Consider the following 15,341-nt stretch of genomic DNA (forward strand, 5'->3'; position numbering starts at 1 on the left):
ACACAGCTAATTCATGGAAGTGTTGTGAGCGGTACTCATGCCTGTAACTGCAGTGTCATTGGTTACTAAATAAACGAAGGCCTCATTCAACACTTGTAAAATGATAATAGCCATGGTCTCCATGGTGACAGCTCTGAGGCAGAACCCTGATCAAATTCCAGTTAATGCCTGTCTTTAATATTGTCTTTTGTAATGTAACACCTTCCTCCTTCCTTCCCATGAAGCATCAGCAGGGAGATCAGAGTCAAGTGGAGGAGGATGGTGGCCGTCATATGCCATCCTGGGGGTCCAGGTCAGAGTTATGATGCAGGTTAGGCTGGAGTCAATGGGATAATGAGTTGACCGCAGGAGGCTGTCTTCTAATGCGATGCCCTCTCTCTTAGGCTGCACTAGTAACTATCCAATCCTGGCAGTTCAGGAACTGCTGACTTGATTGGGCTGTGCTTTCCCAGAAGTAATTATAAAAATGTGCAGAGGGAGAACTTCCTCTCCTTAGATCAGAGTCATCATCTGCTTGCTGGTATTGCTGTAATGTGCCCTACCACCATCTGAGCTTCTGCCTCTGTTTGCTTTGCTTCTCGAAGGCCAGTTTGCTCACTCTGGTGGGACTGGCTCTTAGAATCTAGAAATTCGATGTCTAGCATTGGCAAAGCTCCTTAGTCTGATCCTAGGAGTAATTTCAGGGCTGAAATGAGGAATCTAAATGAATTTTTCTGGTACACAGGCTCTCGATTGTTCCATTATTTCTCCCAGGTACTCCGAATTTACTTACCTTGTATTAGTGAATAATTTAACATAAAAAATTCTAGAACCTCTGTTAATATTGACAACTTTATTAGATTTGCCATTATGACTACACGATTTAATTCATGATATATTGGGTATAATTTAGGTACTTTGAAAGCTACATTCTTAAATTACCTTCATTTAATCTCTACTCAGCAATATGTACCCAGTGCCCATTATGTGTATGGGGAGATATTTAAAAACTACAACAGACTCTGTGACTGTAGGCCCCTTACAGGTAGGCACTATGGCCTATCAGTCTTCGAATTTCCCTACCAAGCTAGGGCCCAGAGCAGATGAGTAATCATCCGTATTGGGTTTATGGATAAATTGTGGGCTATCTTAGGCAGTGTTATGAATCAGAAGACCTGAACTAAGTCCAATCTTGGTTATTCATTGCCGGGATGGTCTTGGGCCTTTGTTTCCCCAAGAAGGTGGCAACATTGAGAGCAACCTCCTTGAGGTTCATGATCAAGTGGGAGAATTTCTGTCCCTGTGCTTTGGAATTTATTCAGAGTAAAAACCAAAGTCCATACAAAGTGCACATAGAGAGGACCCACGTGGTCTGCAGCAGCCTCTGGCCCTGCTCTGACCTCTCTGACCTCCTTCCCCATCACTCACACATGTGCTCATGCTGCTCCCGCCCTTTCTTGCACGCTCACAGCTCCCTCCCACTTCAAAACCATGGTACTGGCGATTGCCTCTGCCTGGAATGCCCTTCCCCAGCCATCTCCCTGGCAACCTCACAAATGTCATCTTCTCACTGAGGCCCATACTGGCCACACTATTTAAACTTGTAGCTCACTCCTTCCACTCCTCATTCTCTGAGCTCTCTTGTTTTGCTCTAGTTCTGTCTCCGTAGCATTTATCATCTTCTAAATTTACATGTAAATTTACTCATTTATTATGTTTATTATTTATTATCTGTCTCCCCCTGCTAGACTATAAGCACCTTACAGGTAGACATTTTTATTTGTTTTATTCACTGTAGCACATAATAGACAATCAATATTTGCTAACTGGATGAATGAATGAAGGTTAACCACAAAGCATGTGAACAGTGGCCAAGTGTTGGCAGTGAGATTCTGCAGCCACCTATGGGCATGACTGGGTGAGTTCTAGATTGTGCTGCACAGTAGTTAATTCAAGTCTGTGCCTTGTCCTTCCAGTGGCTCTTAAATCCCTCCAGGGTAGCACTTAATTGTTCAATCCTTTTGTGTCCTTTACCACATTTGGGATAGGGCTAGGTGGGGTGTCTTCTAAATACGTTTTGAATTTCTCAAAGCATATTTCTTTCCCAGAGAAATTCCAGACACGTCTTAGTAGTAACTGCAAACTGAACCACTCTTCCTCTTTTACAGTTTCTAATGGAATTTAATGCTTTGGGTAGCCGTCATATAAACGCTCCATCTTCAAGTTAAATGGGGCTGTATATTTCCTGTATAGTGAATGGATGCAACATACTTCAGAATTTCAGGGAAAAAGATGCCTATAAGATTTTTGTTCCTGGGACACAAATGGTTGACTGAGTTGTTGCTTCAGTGGTTCAGTGACTTATTCCACAAACACCACTTAAGCATTGACTGTATGTCAGGCACTGTGCTAGGTGCATGGCATGCAAAGATGAATAGGTCTTGTCCTTAAGAGGTTTACCAAGGTCATTTATTCCCTCATTCAGTAAATATTTATTGACTATCCTCACGTCTAGACAATGTATGAGGTGCTGGGAACACAGCAATGATCAATATAAAATTCCCATCAACAAAGGACTATGGTTCCAATAGAAGTGAGATTAAACAGTTACAAAACCCACAGTGATGGGCAATATAATAGATTGGGGTCAGCTAAAAAGGCCAGGTAGTAAATATTTTGGCTTCTGCAAGCTGCATATGGTCAGTCAGTTTCTGTCTTTTTAATAGCATCCTTTAAAAATGTAAACCATTCTTAGCTCCTAGGCTGGAGTTGGTCCACAGGGTATGGTTCGTAAACCCCTATAACAGTTGAATACACAGGATCCTCTGGAAGTCAAAAGGAGGCAGCACCTTCCTGTCTGGGAGGAGAGAAAGGGGCTTGGGAAGCTATGATGGGGAACCGTGGTAGATGGGGGAAGGGAGACGGGGCTGGCATTGAGAGTAGAGGGAGCAGGTTTACCATGGCATATAAGTAGCACTTCCATATGTATTGTCCATGTACCTGTCCTTAAGCATCCCAATCCTCATTCCCCCTCAATCTCCAATTGTGTCAACGGAGCATCTCTACCAGGAGGTCGTGGCAGAGCAGCAAAGTGCTGATTACACTGCATGAGCACTCCTCACAAGCCATTCATTGCCTAATGGGGCCCTGGCTCTCAAGGATGTTCTCCTCAGCACTTTTCATCCCCTAGCACACTTCAGGACGATTTGATGTTAGTTGCTTATTCCTACAGATTTGTGTTGCTTTAGTGAAACCAGCCTCTTAAGGATGCAAATAATTGATTCCTGGAAGAGGACAAGGCCTGCATTTTCTGTTGTTTGGTTTCAGTTGTTGGTTCTGAGATAATTGTCTTCTCTTTTCTGATTCAGAGCCACTGAGAGAGAGAGAGAGAAAGCAAGAGAGAAAGCCCCATATTTTACATATGACTTTAATTCTCCCCTTTTAATTAAACCCATCTTATCTATATCACCACAGCAACAGCTATGGACTTTTCCCTCTCTCAGATGTGTTTTGAGCAGGATCAGAGATTCCAGAGGCTGAGATCTAGCAAGGTCAAGGTGTTTCTACCTTGCTTTCAGAGGGAGCAGCAAGTGGGTCAGGTTGCACAGCTGCTCACCCATTCTTTCCTTAATGCTATCTAGCGAGAGCTATTTCATAATCCCCTTCTGGAATAAGCTTCAAATATAATCCACATTATGTGGTATTATCAATATACATATCCCTCAATAGACTTTACACATCTGTGGGCAGAAGCTGCACTCTGGCCCATGCCTAGCTCAGAGCCCACCACATGGCAAAAACACAAGAGCATGTGAAGAGTGGATGAAATTAACAGGAGGAACTGGCTATAGATCTTGCACGAAGTGGCTGGTACAATTCTCAGTGTACTCTTCTGCCCCCTTGAAAAGAAGAACTTAAGGAACGATTTTTAAATGAACTTGTCTAATGTATCCCAAATCAGGAAGATTCTTCTTGTCTAGCCTCACTACTGCAATGGAATCTAAGGCATGATTCTTTTCCAATATTATTTTTTCCCTGGCTAATGTTTTTCTTCTTTTCATAAATATCCTGCTTTATACTGGACATTAATCTAACCATTTAGACATGATTAGCAAAGCTAAGGGTCTTGCTTATTAAAAACAGTTAATTTTTCCTTCTTAAAGAAATTGAGACATTTGAATCCCTGAATGTGCTCATTTATCACCAACCCCCAGCAAGGAATCCAGGAGTTCTCTGTGTAGGACATGAGTAATTTTTATAAAAATGGCGTTGCTGACTGTGTCATACATCTATGCAGCTTTATAAAACAAAGCAAATGATTACCATCAATTACAATAACCTCACTAGACGAGACTGCAATTAATCTATAGCTCTTCAGATAACGACTGTTGCACTGTGCCAAGGAAAATGCCTGGCATTAATTGACTTATCATGATCAGCAGTGATAGATAGGGCAGATGGCAATGTGATTATTCACTGTCAACAAAATAAACACATGCTTTGTTGCTAGAAGTGTCTACTTGGGTCCTCTCAAAGGATAGCCAAAAATAGAAGCCAAAGGTGGCTTTGAAGGTAGCACAAAATAAAAATTAAGTTAACCAGATTCACGCAATCTACCCACATAACAAACCTGCATGTGTATACTTTATAATAAAAGTTGAAATTCATTTTTAAAAAAGTTAACCTTCAGGGTAAGATATATTGACTTTTACTGAGGATACTCCTCAGTAGAATACAATTGAAGGAAATTTCTATAAGGAAATCATGGATTGGCATGGTGGCTCATGCCTGTAATCTCAGCACTTTGGGAGCCTGAGGTGGGAGGATCACTTGAGGTCAGGAGTTCAAGACCAGCCTGGCCAACTTAGTGAAACCCCATCTCTACTTAAAAAATAGAAAAATTAGCCAGGCTTGGTGGTGCGCACCTGTAATCCCAGCTACTAGAGAGGCTGAGGCAGGAGAATCGCTTGAACCCAGGAGGTGGAGGTTGCAGTGAACTGAGATCATGGCACTGCGCTTCAGCCTGGGAGACACAGCGAGACTCCATCTCAAAAAAAAAAAAAAAAAAAAATTTACGGATTGTATAGAATTTAAGCATCAGAAGATACATTAAAACTGACAGTTTTCCCTGCTCATTCGAATGTGAGTCACTTTTATGGAGTCACCAAATTCTGTTCAGTGCTTAATCACTCCAGTAATGGGGCTGGGTGCAGTGGATCACACCTATAATCCTAGCACTTTGGGGGGCCAAGACAAAAGAACTGCTTGAGCCCAGGAGTTAGAGGTTACAGTGAACTGTGATGGTGCTACCACCGTACTTCAGCCTGGGTAACAGAGTCAGACCCTTTCTCTCTAAATAAATAAATAAATAAAAGAATTCCAGTAATAGGAAGTCACAATTCTCAGAGGCAAACTCATTCCATCAGTGTATCGTTTTCATCGTTGGAACACATATGTAGCTGAATTCCGTCTTTCTGTAGCTTCCACCCATTGGCCATAGGTGTCTCCCCTTATGCTACATAGACGATGCCAAACTCTTCTTGCTCGCTGAAATCCGTAAATGAGATCTCAAAGGTCAACTGCTTATCGCACTACTTTGCATATAACATTGTTTTGGGGACTCTGAAATTCTGGTCTCTTGCAACTAAACCCATACCAGTTCATCTATAGACCCCTGACACTGAAGGGCTTGGAAAGAAATGTGATGCGATGAATGCGTCTACCCAGGGCAAGGTATAATTATACCTGTGCTGAGGCCAGTGCTTAAGCCTGTGTTGGAGCGGTGGATGTGTGTGTGTGACCGCCCTACTTGGGAAGCTGTTCTCCAAGCCTCATCAGTCTAGATAGCATCCCAGCCTTGCCATTTCCAGGGGACAATTACCAATGTGTGCTCCTTCCCCCCTTTTTATGCAGTGTGATTTTGTTGATTAAGTCCCGTTTGTTTAGAAAACTGGGATAATTCAGGCTGAGTTTCACCTAAAATTGGCATAGTGGTCGCTAACCAAAATCTCTTGGGGAAAGTTTTACAAATGTACAGACCTGGATCCTGTATCCCGAGACTCTGATTCAGTTGGTTTTGGGAAGGACTGAGAGGAAAATATTTTGACAAGGCTTCCCAGTTCATTGTGATGTGCAACCCTGCTTACGTGCTTTCTTCACTGGGAACACATAATAATGTACCATTGTAGAAGTGCTTCACAAACCTAATCGTCAGACTCTCCCGGGAACTTTTAAAATGCAAATTCTTTGGTGCACCTGATACCTGTGGTCTGGTGTAGGTCTAGGAAAATTCCTACACTAACAGATCAAATTACTATATGTTTCCCTTAAGGATTTTGGAAGCACTCATTTACTCTAAAATTGTGGTTCATGTATAAGTTACAAAGCACCCTTACCATATACTGAAGAAACAAGTGTCACTAAAGAATAATACAATGTAAATATTTTAGCCTAGTAAACATCTACATTTTATCAACTATTCACTTAACAAATATTTCTACTCTGAGGCAGTGTTGTGATAGGTGCTGGAATACGACAGAATATGGGGGAGAAAAAGAAATAACAGCAAACAAAAAAATGAGCAAGTAAGTCAACAGATAAAATAATTACAAACCTTAAAATAACTTAAGAGGAAGAATTCATCTAATTTTGAATATTCTCTAATTCCGACTGGCAGTACCCAGTTATGCTCAAATTGTGACTTTCTGTCCTGCTTTCATTATATTTCTTGTACTCTAGTTCAGAATCTGCAACTTGGGAGCCTGGCATTACAGTGCCTTTAGCAGACATCCCTAATCAATCCTAGTGTTTTTTTCCCTACAGATCCAGGAGGGAGACCCATGCTACAGCTCACCCCTATTGTCTATACAGTCATTATTAATAGATCACAGATAAAATGCTAGATGAAATCTTCATGCAGCTTCTCCAGCACACACTGCCCTGACATGCCTCGGGGCTTTTGCTCACACTAGCCCTCATTTCCTGCTTTATCATTGTTGTTTATCAATCATTGAGTACTTTCAGTGTTCTTACATCTGGAATCCCACTTAATTTTTAAAATGGAGGTGTCTAAACTGTGCCTTAAAAGGCTTAAGTAACATCCCAAGATCACACAGTGTGTATCAAAGCAAGACTACAAAACTCAGGTCACTGAACTCCAAAGCTGATGGTCTTAAAATGTTTCATCATTGCCTCTCTTTACAGCCCAGTTCAAAGGGCACCTTCTCTGTGAAGCTTCTCCTGACCCCTTCAAGCAAAATTTATCACTTCTTCCTTTGAGTTTGCCAGGGCCTTTGTACATCCCCATTACAGCATGACATTATACTTTAATGACTTCAATGTAGCACTCTTTGAGCTCCTCTGTTGTAGGAGCCCTTTTTTAATCTCTGTATCCCTGGTAACTAGCTGAGTGCCTAGGCAGGCTCTTAGTGATACATTCTGAATGCACATTAAAATCTGGCTGCTGGACTCATTAAGATTGTGGGTCTGTTTCTTAGTGCTTAGCCTTAACACACTAAAAATATGGCCAGACTTATACATGATCTTTAAAAATATAAAAAGACCACAAGAAATACATATTTTTATAATTTCAAAGCCTTCCTAACATCAGTTATTGAGGACCCTTAAGCAGAAACCTAGTTACAGGGCATTTAGCAGGTAAGGACCCCTGATCTCTAGTTCATAAACACCCTCCAGTATAACGGGGGTAAAACAGATCAGATTACATACACCCTACTTGTGAGGTGTTACACCACAGATGACAACTGTTTACACTGTAGCTCTTGTCCTATCAATGAAACTGTGGTTGGGCTCTCTGCTGTGGCCTGAGTTCTGTCTGGGTTGATGGTGTCACAGAGTGACGTTTCCATTTTGCAGAAACTCAGGAAAACTATTGAGTTGCCTGACACTTATTTCACAGTATGTTACAGTTTCATGCAAATATGACTCATTATATTCAAAAGAAAAGTTATGGAATCTGTGCTATCATATGTGACACGTGAGAGGCTGATCGCCCAGAAAGGTGTAAGTAAAGATGTGTTATATATATAAGGTGAGGATTTGGGGTTGATATAATGCTCTAGAAATATCACTGGGCATGAGTCTCAAAGAGAGCTGCACCAGTGTCTCAGAAGGAAAGAGCTAGTTTCATTGTAGCCTTCCCTGGAAAATACTAGAAGCTTGTTATTGACTTCTATGTCAATTTGCAAAAGACAGACGGAGAAAGAAGGCATTGGCCTTCTCATTTCATAGAGTAGAGTGAATCCCTTTGTCATATTATCCCATCTTGGATATAAACAGGGACCCAATATTATAAGTTGACATTTAACCTTAGTACTTTGACAGACTAACATACCTCCCCAGAGAAGGCCTGTCCGTTGAGGAGGTGCTCCGACCCTTGGCTGTCCTCACTGCCAAAGTGTAGTCGGATCTCCTCCAGCCGGTGGCTGTATGTCATGGGCCCTCCAGATATGTTGACTAAGTGCTCCTTGTCCAGGCGAAGGGATACGTGTCTTCCAGTGTTGTACATGGTCCCACTGACCTGCAAGGCAATTAGCAACAGGTCAAGGAAGGCCCTCCGTCATCTATGCCTCCCCAAACCCAGCATAGTGCTTGGATCAATGCCTTTTGCTTCCTCTTGATGGGAAGATTGGCTAAATCCACATGTGGATTAGGGAGTGGTAGCTGCCCCAGAGGGTATATGTGGGATCTGTGGTAATTTCTGTGAGGCATAAACCACATGATGGCTTAGGAATTTGAGGTAAGAAATCAAAAGGAGACTTTTCACCAATTGTGACTAATATTTTGTGCATTGCATCTTATAAAAAATGAACTTGTCCTTCTTACTGTAAGTATTTGGAATGGAAAGATACTGCGAGCGTTCTAAATCTCAGCTGCGAGAAATTGGAGAGAGCAGTTAGCAACGGGTGAGATACTAAGAAAGCCAAATGAGACAGGGAAGAGAAAATAAGTGAATAGAAGCAGACGCTCGTGGGAGATGGAAAGCCTAGGTCTGAATTCTCAATATCTGGTGTGTCTTGGTTAGGTCCTTTTCCTGCCCTGCAACCAGACATTGCACAGAATCCTCATAGCTTGTGGGCTTCAAGTGTTAAACTAAAGGGGTTCACTCAAACTTCCAATTTCATAGATTCCTAGACTTACTCCTTATTCCTGATTCCATCTGGCACCAGCCCCTCCAAACTGTTAACATGACTGCTTGGCGTTCCTTTTCCTTCTTTCTTTTCTTGTTAGGACTTGATGTTCAGCTTCATTTTTCTGACTGTGACCTCAGCACTTCTCAACAACAATTGATTCTAGAACACTTGTTCCACCTGAAACTCTACTTTCTTACTCTACTTTCTTGGGTTGACTTAGCTCTGGGAGTAGGATCTAGAGCTTAGGGGAGACTTTGAATGAGTCTGGAAGGAGTGTTTCTGGGTTACACGAGGCTGAACTACTTGGCTTTTCTTCCTGCTTACTCTGACTTTGGGCCAAGCCTTCAGCCCTGTGATTCCTGAAGGGCTTCCTGTAACTTCTGATACCTTCATTAGATGTGGATTTCATATATATGCTCTATAGCACTATCCTTCACCTGCCCCTCTTCCACCTTTCTGACACTGGTGTTGTGAATGATTAGCTCTTGAGTTGTTCACCATGGCAGAGACCATAATGCTCACCAAATACTCCAGTGACTCATTTTGTTTCCTGCCACCTTACTGTAGGATGGAGCCCATGTGACTGGTAGGGGCCATGGGCTGGGAGGGGTCACGACAAGTGTCACTTCCAGGTTGAAATAGTGGATTCCCCAGACTCACCTTCCCCTGGTACATCAACCAATGGCATTATATGGAAATGGCAATGTGGTGCAGTGACTGCATGGAGCTCATGTCGGCCTAGGCCCCTAGATATTATGTGCAGTTTACAACAATGACAGGAATTCTTCCCCTCCCTATAACTACGCTCCCAACAATGTGACTTTGTAACTGCTGTCATCCAGATAAGAGGCTATTTCTCTACGTCGAGTCTGGGCTGGCCTTGTCACTTACTTTGGCCAACAGCATGTGCTGCACACAACATGCCAGTCCTGAGAGTAGACCTTGAGGGCATGCATGTTTTCTTCACTTCTTCTTGGAGCCATGAAACTACCATGCAAATGAGCCTGGGCTAGCCTGCTAGAGGATGGGACCATAGTGAGGAGAGCCATCCCAGGAGAGGCCGTCTAGACTGGCTACTCTGTGGCTGATCCACTAGCTGACTGGCCCAGCTGAGTTCAGCTTAGCCTGGCCCAGGTCAGAAATGTCCACTGACCCATAGGCTTGGAGCTAAATGATTATGTAAGTCTCTAAATTTTGGGGTGTGGTTTGTTATGCAGCAAAAGGGAATTGATATACACTAAGTCAGTCGTCTTCTTTCTCCTGTGAAATCTGGAACTATCAACAGAAACTCTCTGTTGAGTTCCTGAACTGCAAGGTCGCCTGGGTCCCAATCATACTGTTTAGCAGAGAAAGTCAGATCAGAGAGAGCGGACTGAGGCAGGTGTCCCAACATTGACAGAGGAGACCACACACTGGGGAAAGCGGGAGGGAATGGGGAGAATAACTACTTAGCTTCAGATATCTTTGTGTCTCTTTGTTCTAGTTCCTTCAAGAGGCCTGAACTGTACTTTCTAATATTCTACACCTTATCAATACATTTTTTAACCTCAAGTTATCTATTCCTTGCAACCAAATGATCCGTGCCAATGACTTCACTCCTGTTGTCCAGCCTCAAATAAATGTATATTTAGTGTGAGATAATCAGAACTTGCCTTCTTTTCATTTCCCCGAACTCCCTTTTCAGTCCAATAGCTCAAGACGGATTTGTGTTAGCCATGACTTCAATCTCTAAATATAAGCTATTTTTTCTAATTATTAAGATAATACATAGGCATTATTATACGGTTTGAAAGATATGGGACAGCAAATCGACCACAATTTCACAATTAAACAGTAATCACCACTAATATTTTGGCATATATATAATTTTCACACTCATACCTGTAGACCCATATTTTAATGAGATCATTTTATATATGTGCATTATAAATATATAATAAATACTTTTCACTTGCATATATGTATATTATATATGACTTTATATGTTATTTTCACTAACATATAGATATTTCCATGTCATTAACTATTCTTTAGCAGTATCACTTTGAAATATCTACATCATATTGCCTTGTAAAAATATATAGCTGATTGTTGAATCTTTACAGTACTTTCACTTTTTCATTATTGTAAAAAAAACCTGTAATAAACATCCTTATGGATAAATCTTTTCACTAATCCAGAGATATTTCATTATGCAAATTCCAGGTAAAATAGTGTACACATTATTACAGCATTTACTATGTATTGCTGCATCCATCTACTATGGGGAGTAGATCCCACAGAGCAGGGCTGGATCTCTGTAATTCCCTTCAAATGACATTAAGCACAGAACCATGGGATTCAATCCAGTGACATTCTGTAGTATAAAAGGCAACAAAAAACATTGCTCCAAGTTCCTATGACATGCATGCTTTGTGCCACTGGGCAAGTATCTCGGGCTTCCTAACACTTCTAGAAATCCTTTCATGTATGTCTGTCTAATGTTCCCAAGAAAATTATTGCCCATTGAATCAAGGCACTGACTACATTTTATGCTTGCCTGAATTTTTCCAGTACTTGGGAAACACACTAGCACGAGTAGGTGGAAAAATCAGGGGCCCTGGAGTCAAAAGATTCTCAGTCTGCCTCTTGTGACCTAGGGTAGTTTACTGAATTTCTTGACCCTTCAGTTTTCTTAACCATAGAGATAACAGAATTTCCTCCATGAAAATGACAGACAAAAAAGCTATAAGGCATATTGAAACAAATAGCAAAATGACAAAGTCCCTTCTTATCAGTAATTACTTTAAATGTAAATGGATTCCACTTGTATGCTATATCTAAAGTAGCCAAAATCATAGAAACAGAAAGTAGAATGGTGATTGCCAGGGACTGAGGGAGGAAGAGAGAGTTAGTATTTAATGAGTATAAAGTTTCAGTTTTGCAAAATAAAAAGAGTTCTGGAAACAGATGGTGGTGACGGTCGTACAACAATATGAATGTGCTTAACACCACTGAATTGTACACTTAAAATGGTTAAGATGGTAAATTTTATGTCATATGTATTTTACAAGAATAAAAAGTTGGTAAAAATTGCCCTCACGAGGTTGTGATAATTAACTAATATATGCGATGGTCACACGTGTTCATTCTCTTCCTTCCCTTACTCTTGGCTATTATGGCATGGGTGCCTAGGTGATATTGAAGGATTCTCATTGATCTTTCTTCCCCATGTCTTCCCCAATTCCCAGAGCCTGGTGGAATACAATGTTGCTTGCTAAATGTCATAATGAAGAACTGGAGCTAACTTCTGCCTTGTGATGATTCACTGGCCTCTCACTTTGGATTTTAAGGTGCTAGACATGAGGAGAATGCAAGATCATATTGAAGGCCATGAAGCAAACCCCAAACCAGAAGCAGGAATACACCAATGTGCCTTCTAGTTCTTCGATCTCACTTCCAGACCCCTTCTGCATACATGGCTCTGTCTTCATTCATTCATTCAGTTGGCCGTTTACTTAGAACAAAACATTCAATGCACCTAACCGTGTGCTAGGAGCTGGGGACAGTATGACTGTGAGCAAAGCCAGTCCCTCTCCCTGCCATCATGGAGCTCACACTCCATTATGGAGAGACCTGAATGGGGGCACAAAGTTATGGGCAATCCATAACTGCTATCATTTTCCTATGTGTTCCTACAATGAGATGCAACACCCCCTTTACCTCACTCTTCCCATAGACACTGAAGTAACATTAATTTGTATTAATCAAAAAAAGCTGTGTCGGCAGGGTATGGTTTGTTGCACTTTAATTTAAAAATAAAGGCTTGACAACGTTATGTATGATATCTAAGGGTACATCTGCACTGTAGTAATTAACATTGCAGCAGTGTCATTTTATCTCGAATGCTAATTGCTGTGTTTTCAATGAACTACTTTGGTGCACAGCATGTTGGAAAAAGTTATATTATACAGACCAGGAAACAAAACAGAATGGAGAAATTGAAGCTGCAGGGGATATCCAGGTTGCCTCTGGCTGCCTCACAGTTCTTTTTGTTTTCTCTTAATTCACTGCAAAATAAGGTGTGAGATGTGTGTGATGTCCATTTTACCAGCAAAGGAAGTAAGCGGGGGCTGGTGAAGGTTCAGTGACTTATCCGGAATCACACAGTGGCAGGTGGCAAACCCAGGTCTTCTGATTCCAAGACTAATGATCTCGATGTAAGCAAACGCAAGTGTCCTTGCTCATTTCAGATTAAAAAAAAAATACACTGGGGGGCCAGGTACATTGGCTCACGCCTGTAATCCTAACATTTTGGGAGGTCGAGGCAGGTGGATCACCTGAGGTCAGGGGCTTGAGACCAGCCTGGCCAACATGGCGAAATCCCGTCTCCACTAAAAATACAATTAGCCGGGTGTGGTAGCAGGCACCTGCGGCTACTCGGGAGGCTGAGGCAGGAGAATCGCTTGAACCCAGGAGGCAGAGGTTGCAGTAGCTGAGATCACGCCGCTGCACTGCAGCCTGGGTGACAGAGTGAGATTCCATCTCAAAAATAAATAAATAAAAATAAAAAACAAGTAAATAAAAAATATGTTGGGGATTTTCATTTCTTCTCCAGTCTGTATTTGCAGATCTTAGGCAGTTCCAGAAAAGGTGGGATCTTTTTCAGGAAAAGAGAGGACTGTAATTGGATGCTAGCCTGCTGAAGTTCATCCCAGGAGGAGGCTTCGAGAAACCTGAAGGTTAAGGAAGTCCCTCAATTTCCTCACCTGCAGAATTCATACTGGTTTGAGACTGGTTGGAGCTACATATATTGAGGGAAGCAGGTAATAGGTGCTCCACAGAAGTGCCTGTCTAGGTTGTATGTCAATCAATATTATCTTGATAACTTGAGACCATCTAGAAGCAATATGTTCTTTTGCAAAGCAAAAATTTTATGCCTGGTGTATAAAATTGTATGCCTGACAGTGCTTTGCAGCAGTCAGTGATTCGGGGCCTCTAATAAATGGGGTCATCTTTTTTCATTCTGGTGACATCATCATGTTTAGAGGGAAATAAATTTGGTCAATGCATTTTTAAGGTAGGAAAAATTTTCATTCTTTGAAAGTCAGCCACAAGCCTGTTCATAACAGATGGCATCTTGGTTAGAACTTTACTGGGTGTCACGGGGGGTGGTGGTAAATTCTGAACCTGAACTTTCTCTGTTAATCATCACAATTTCTCCCTCACCAAACCCAGCACCATTTGCTTATTCTCAGTGGGAAGATATTAGGCTAAACCCATATGTGGAGGGAAGGCCTCTCACAGGGCACACCTGTCTTACCTGGTTTCTATGGCACTTTCCATAGAAGCAAACTGCCATCAGTCGGGGGCCAGAACTTGACCTCAGCTATCTTTGGCTCTAAAGCCTGTGCTTTTAACCACTGGAAATTATTAGGTTGTGCAGTTTTTGTTTTTGTTTTTTGATACGGAGTCTCACTCTGTCGCCCAGGCTGGAGTGCAGTGGCATGATCTTGGCTCACTGCAACCTCCACCTCCCGCGTTCAAGTGATTCTCCCTCCACAGCCTCCTCAGTAGCTGGGATTACAGGTACCTGCCATCATGCCCAGCTAATTTTTATATTTTTAGTAGAGATGGGGTTTCACCATGTTGGCCAGGCTGGTCTCGAACTCCTGACCTCAGGTGACCCACCTGCCTCGGCCTCCCAAAGTGCTGGGATTACAGGCATGAGTCACCACACCCAGCCACAGCTGGTTATTTAACAATGTAATATTACAGCATTTTCTTCAAGAGGTGGGTTGAGCGTGTAGGAGCCTCCCAGTAGTTTGGAATTCAGGATGTTTAGGATGACTTACTGTTTACTCAGGGTTCTCTGGAGAAACAGAATAGTGTGTGTGTGTGTAAGAGACAACACATGTGCACACACACACACATACTATTGTGTGTGTGTGTAATGTATATATATATATATCACACATAAAATAAAGAGATTTTAAGAAATTGTCTCATCTAATTACGGACATTGGCAAGTCCAAAAGTTGCAGGGTGGTCCTGCAGGGTGGAGGCAAGAGCTGATGCTGTAGTTTGCCTCTGAAGATCCCCTGCAGAATTCCTTTTCATTGAGGGAGATCAGTCTTTTTGATCTCTTGAGGCCTTCCGCTGATTGGGTGAGGCCCATCAACCTTATGCAGGGCAATCTGCTTTACTCAAATTCCACTGATTTAAATGTTT

The 15,341-nt window shown here is 41.9% G+C and overlaps 1 protein-coding gene across 1 annotated transcript in view; it reads right to left on the reverse strand.

Moving 5' to 3' along the window:
- The window catches only part of LOC116463555 (carbonic anhydrase-related protein 10), a 516,700-nt gene that overhangs the window by 100,540 nt on the left and 400,819 nt on the right, over positions 1-15,341 (reverse strand). Inside the window, exon 4 of the mRNA XM_032146709.2 lies at positions 8,333-8,518. Coding sequence (XP_032002600.1) covers positions 8,333-8,518 — 186 coding nt within the window. The remainder of the gene's footprint in view (positions 1-8,332; positions 8,519-15,341) is intronic.

The sequence above is a fragment of the Hylobates moloch genome, unplaced genomic scaffold (genome assembly GCF_009828535.3).
Source record: "Hylobates moloch isolate HMO894 unplaced genomic scaffold, HMol_V3 SCAFFOLD_41, whole genome shotgun sequence".
Lineage (NCBI taxonomy): Eukaryota > Metazoa > Chordata > Mammalia > Primates > Hylobatidae > Hylobates > Hylobates moloch.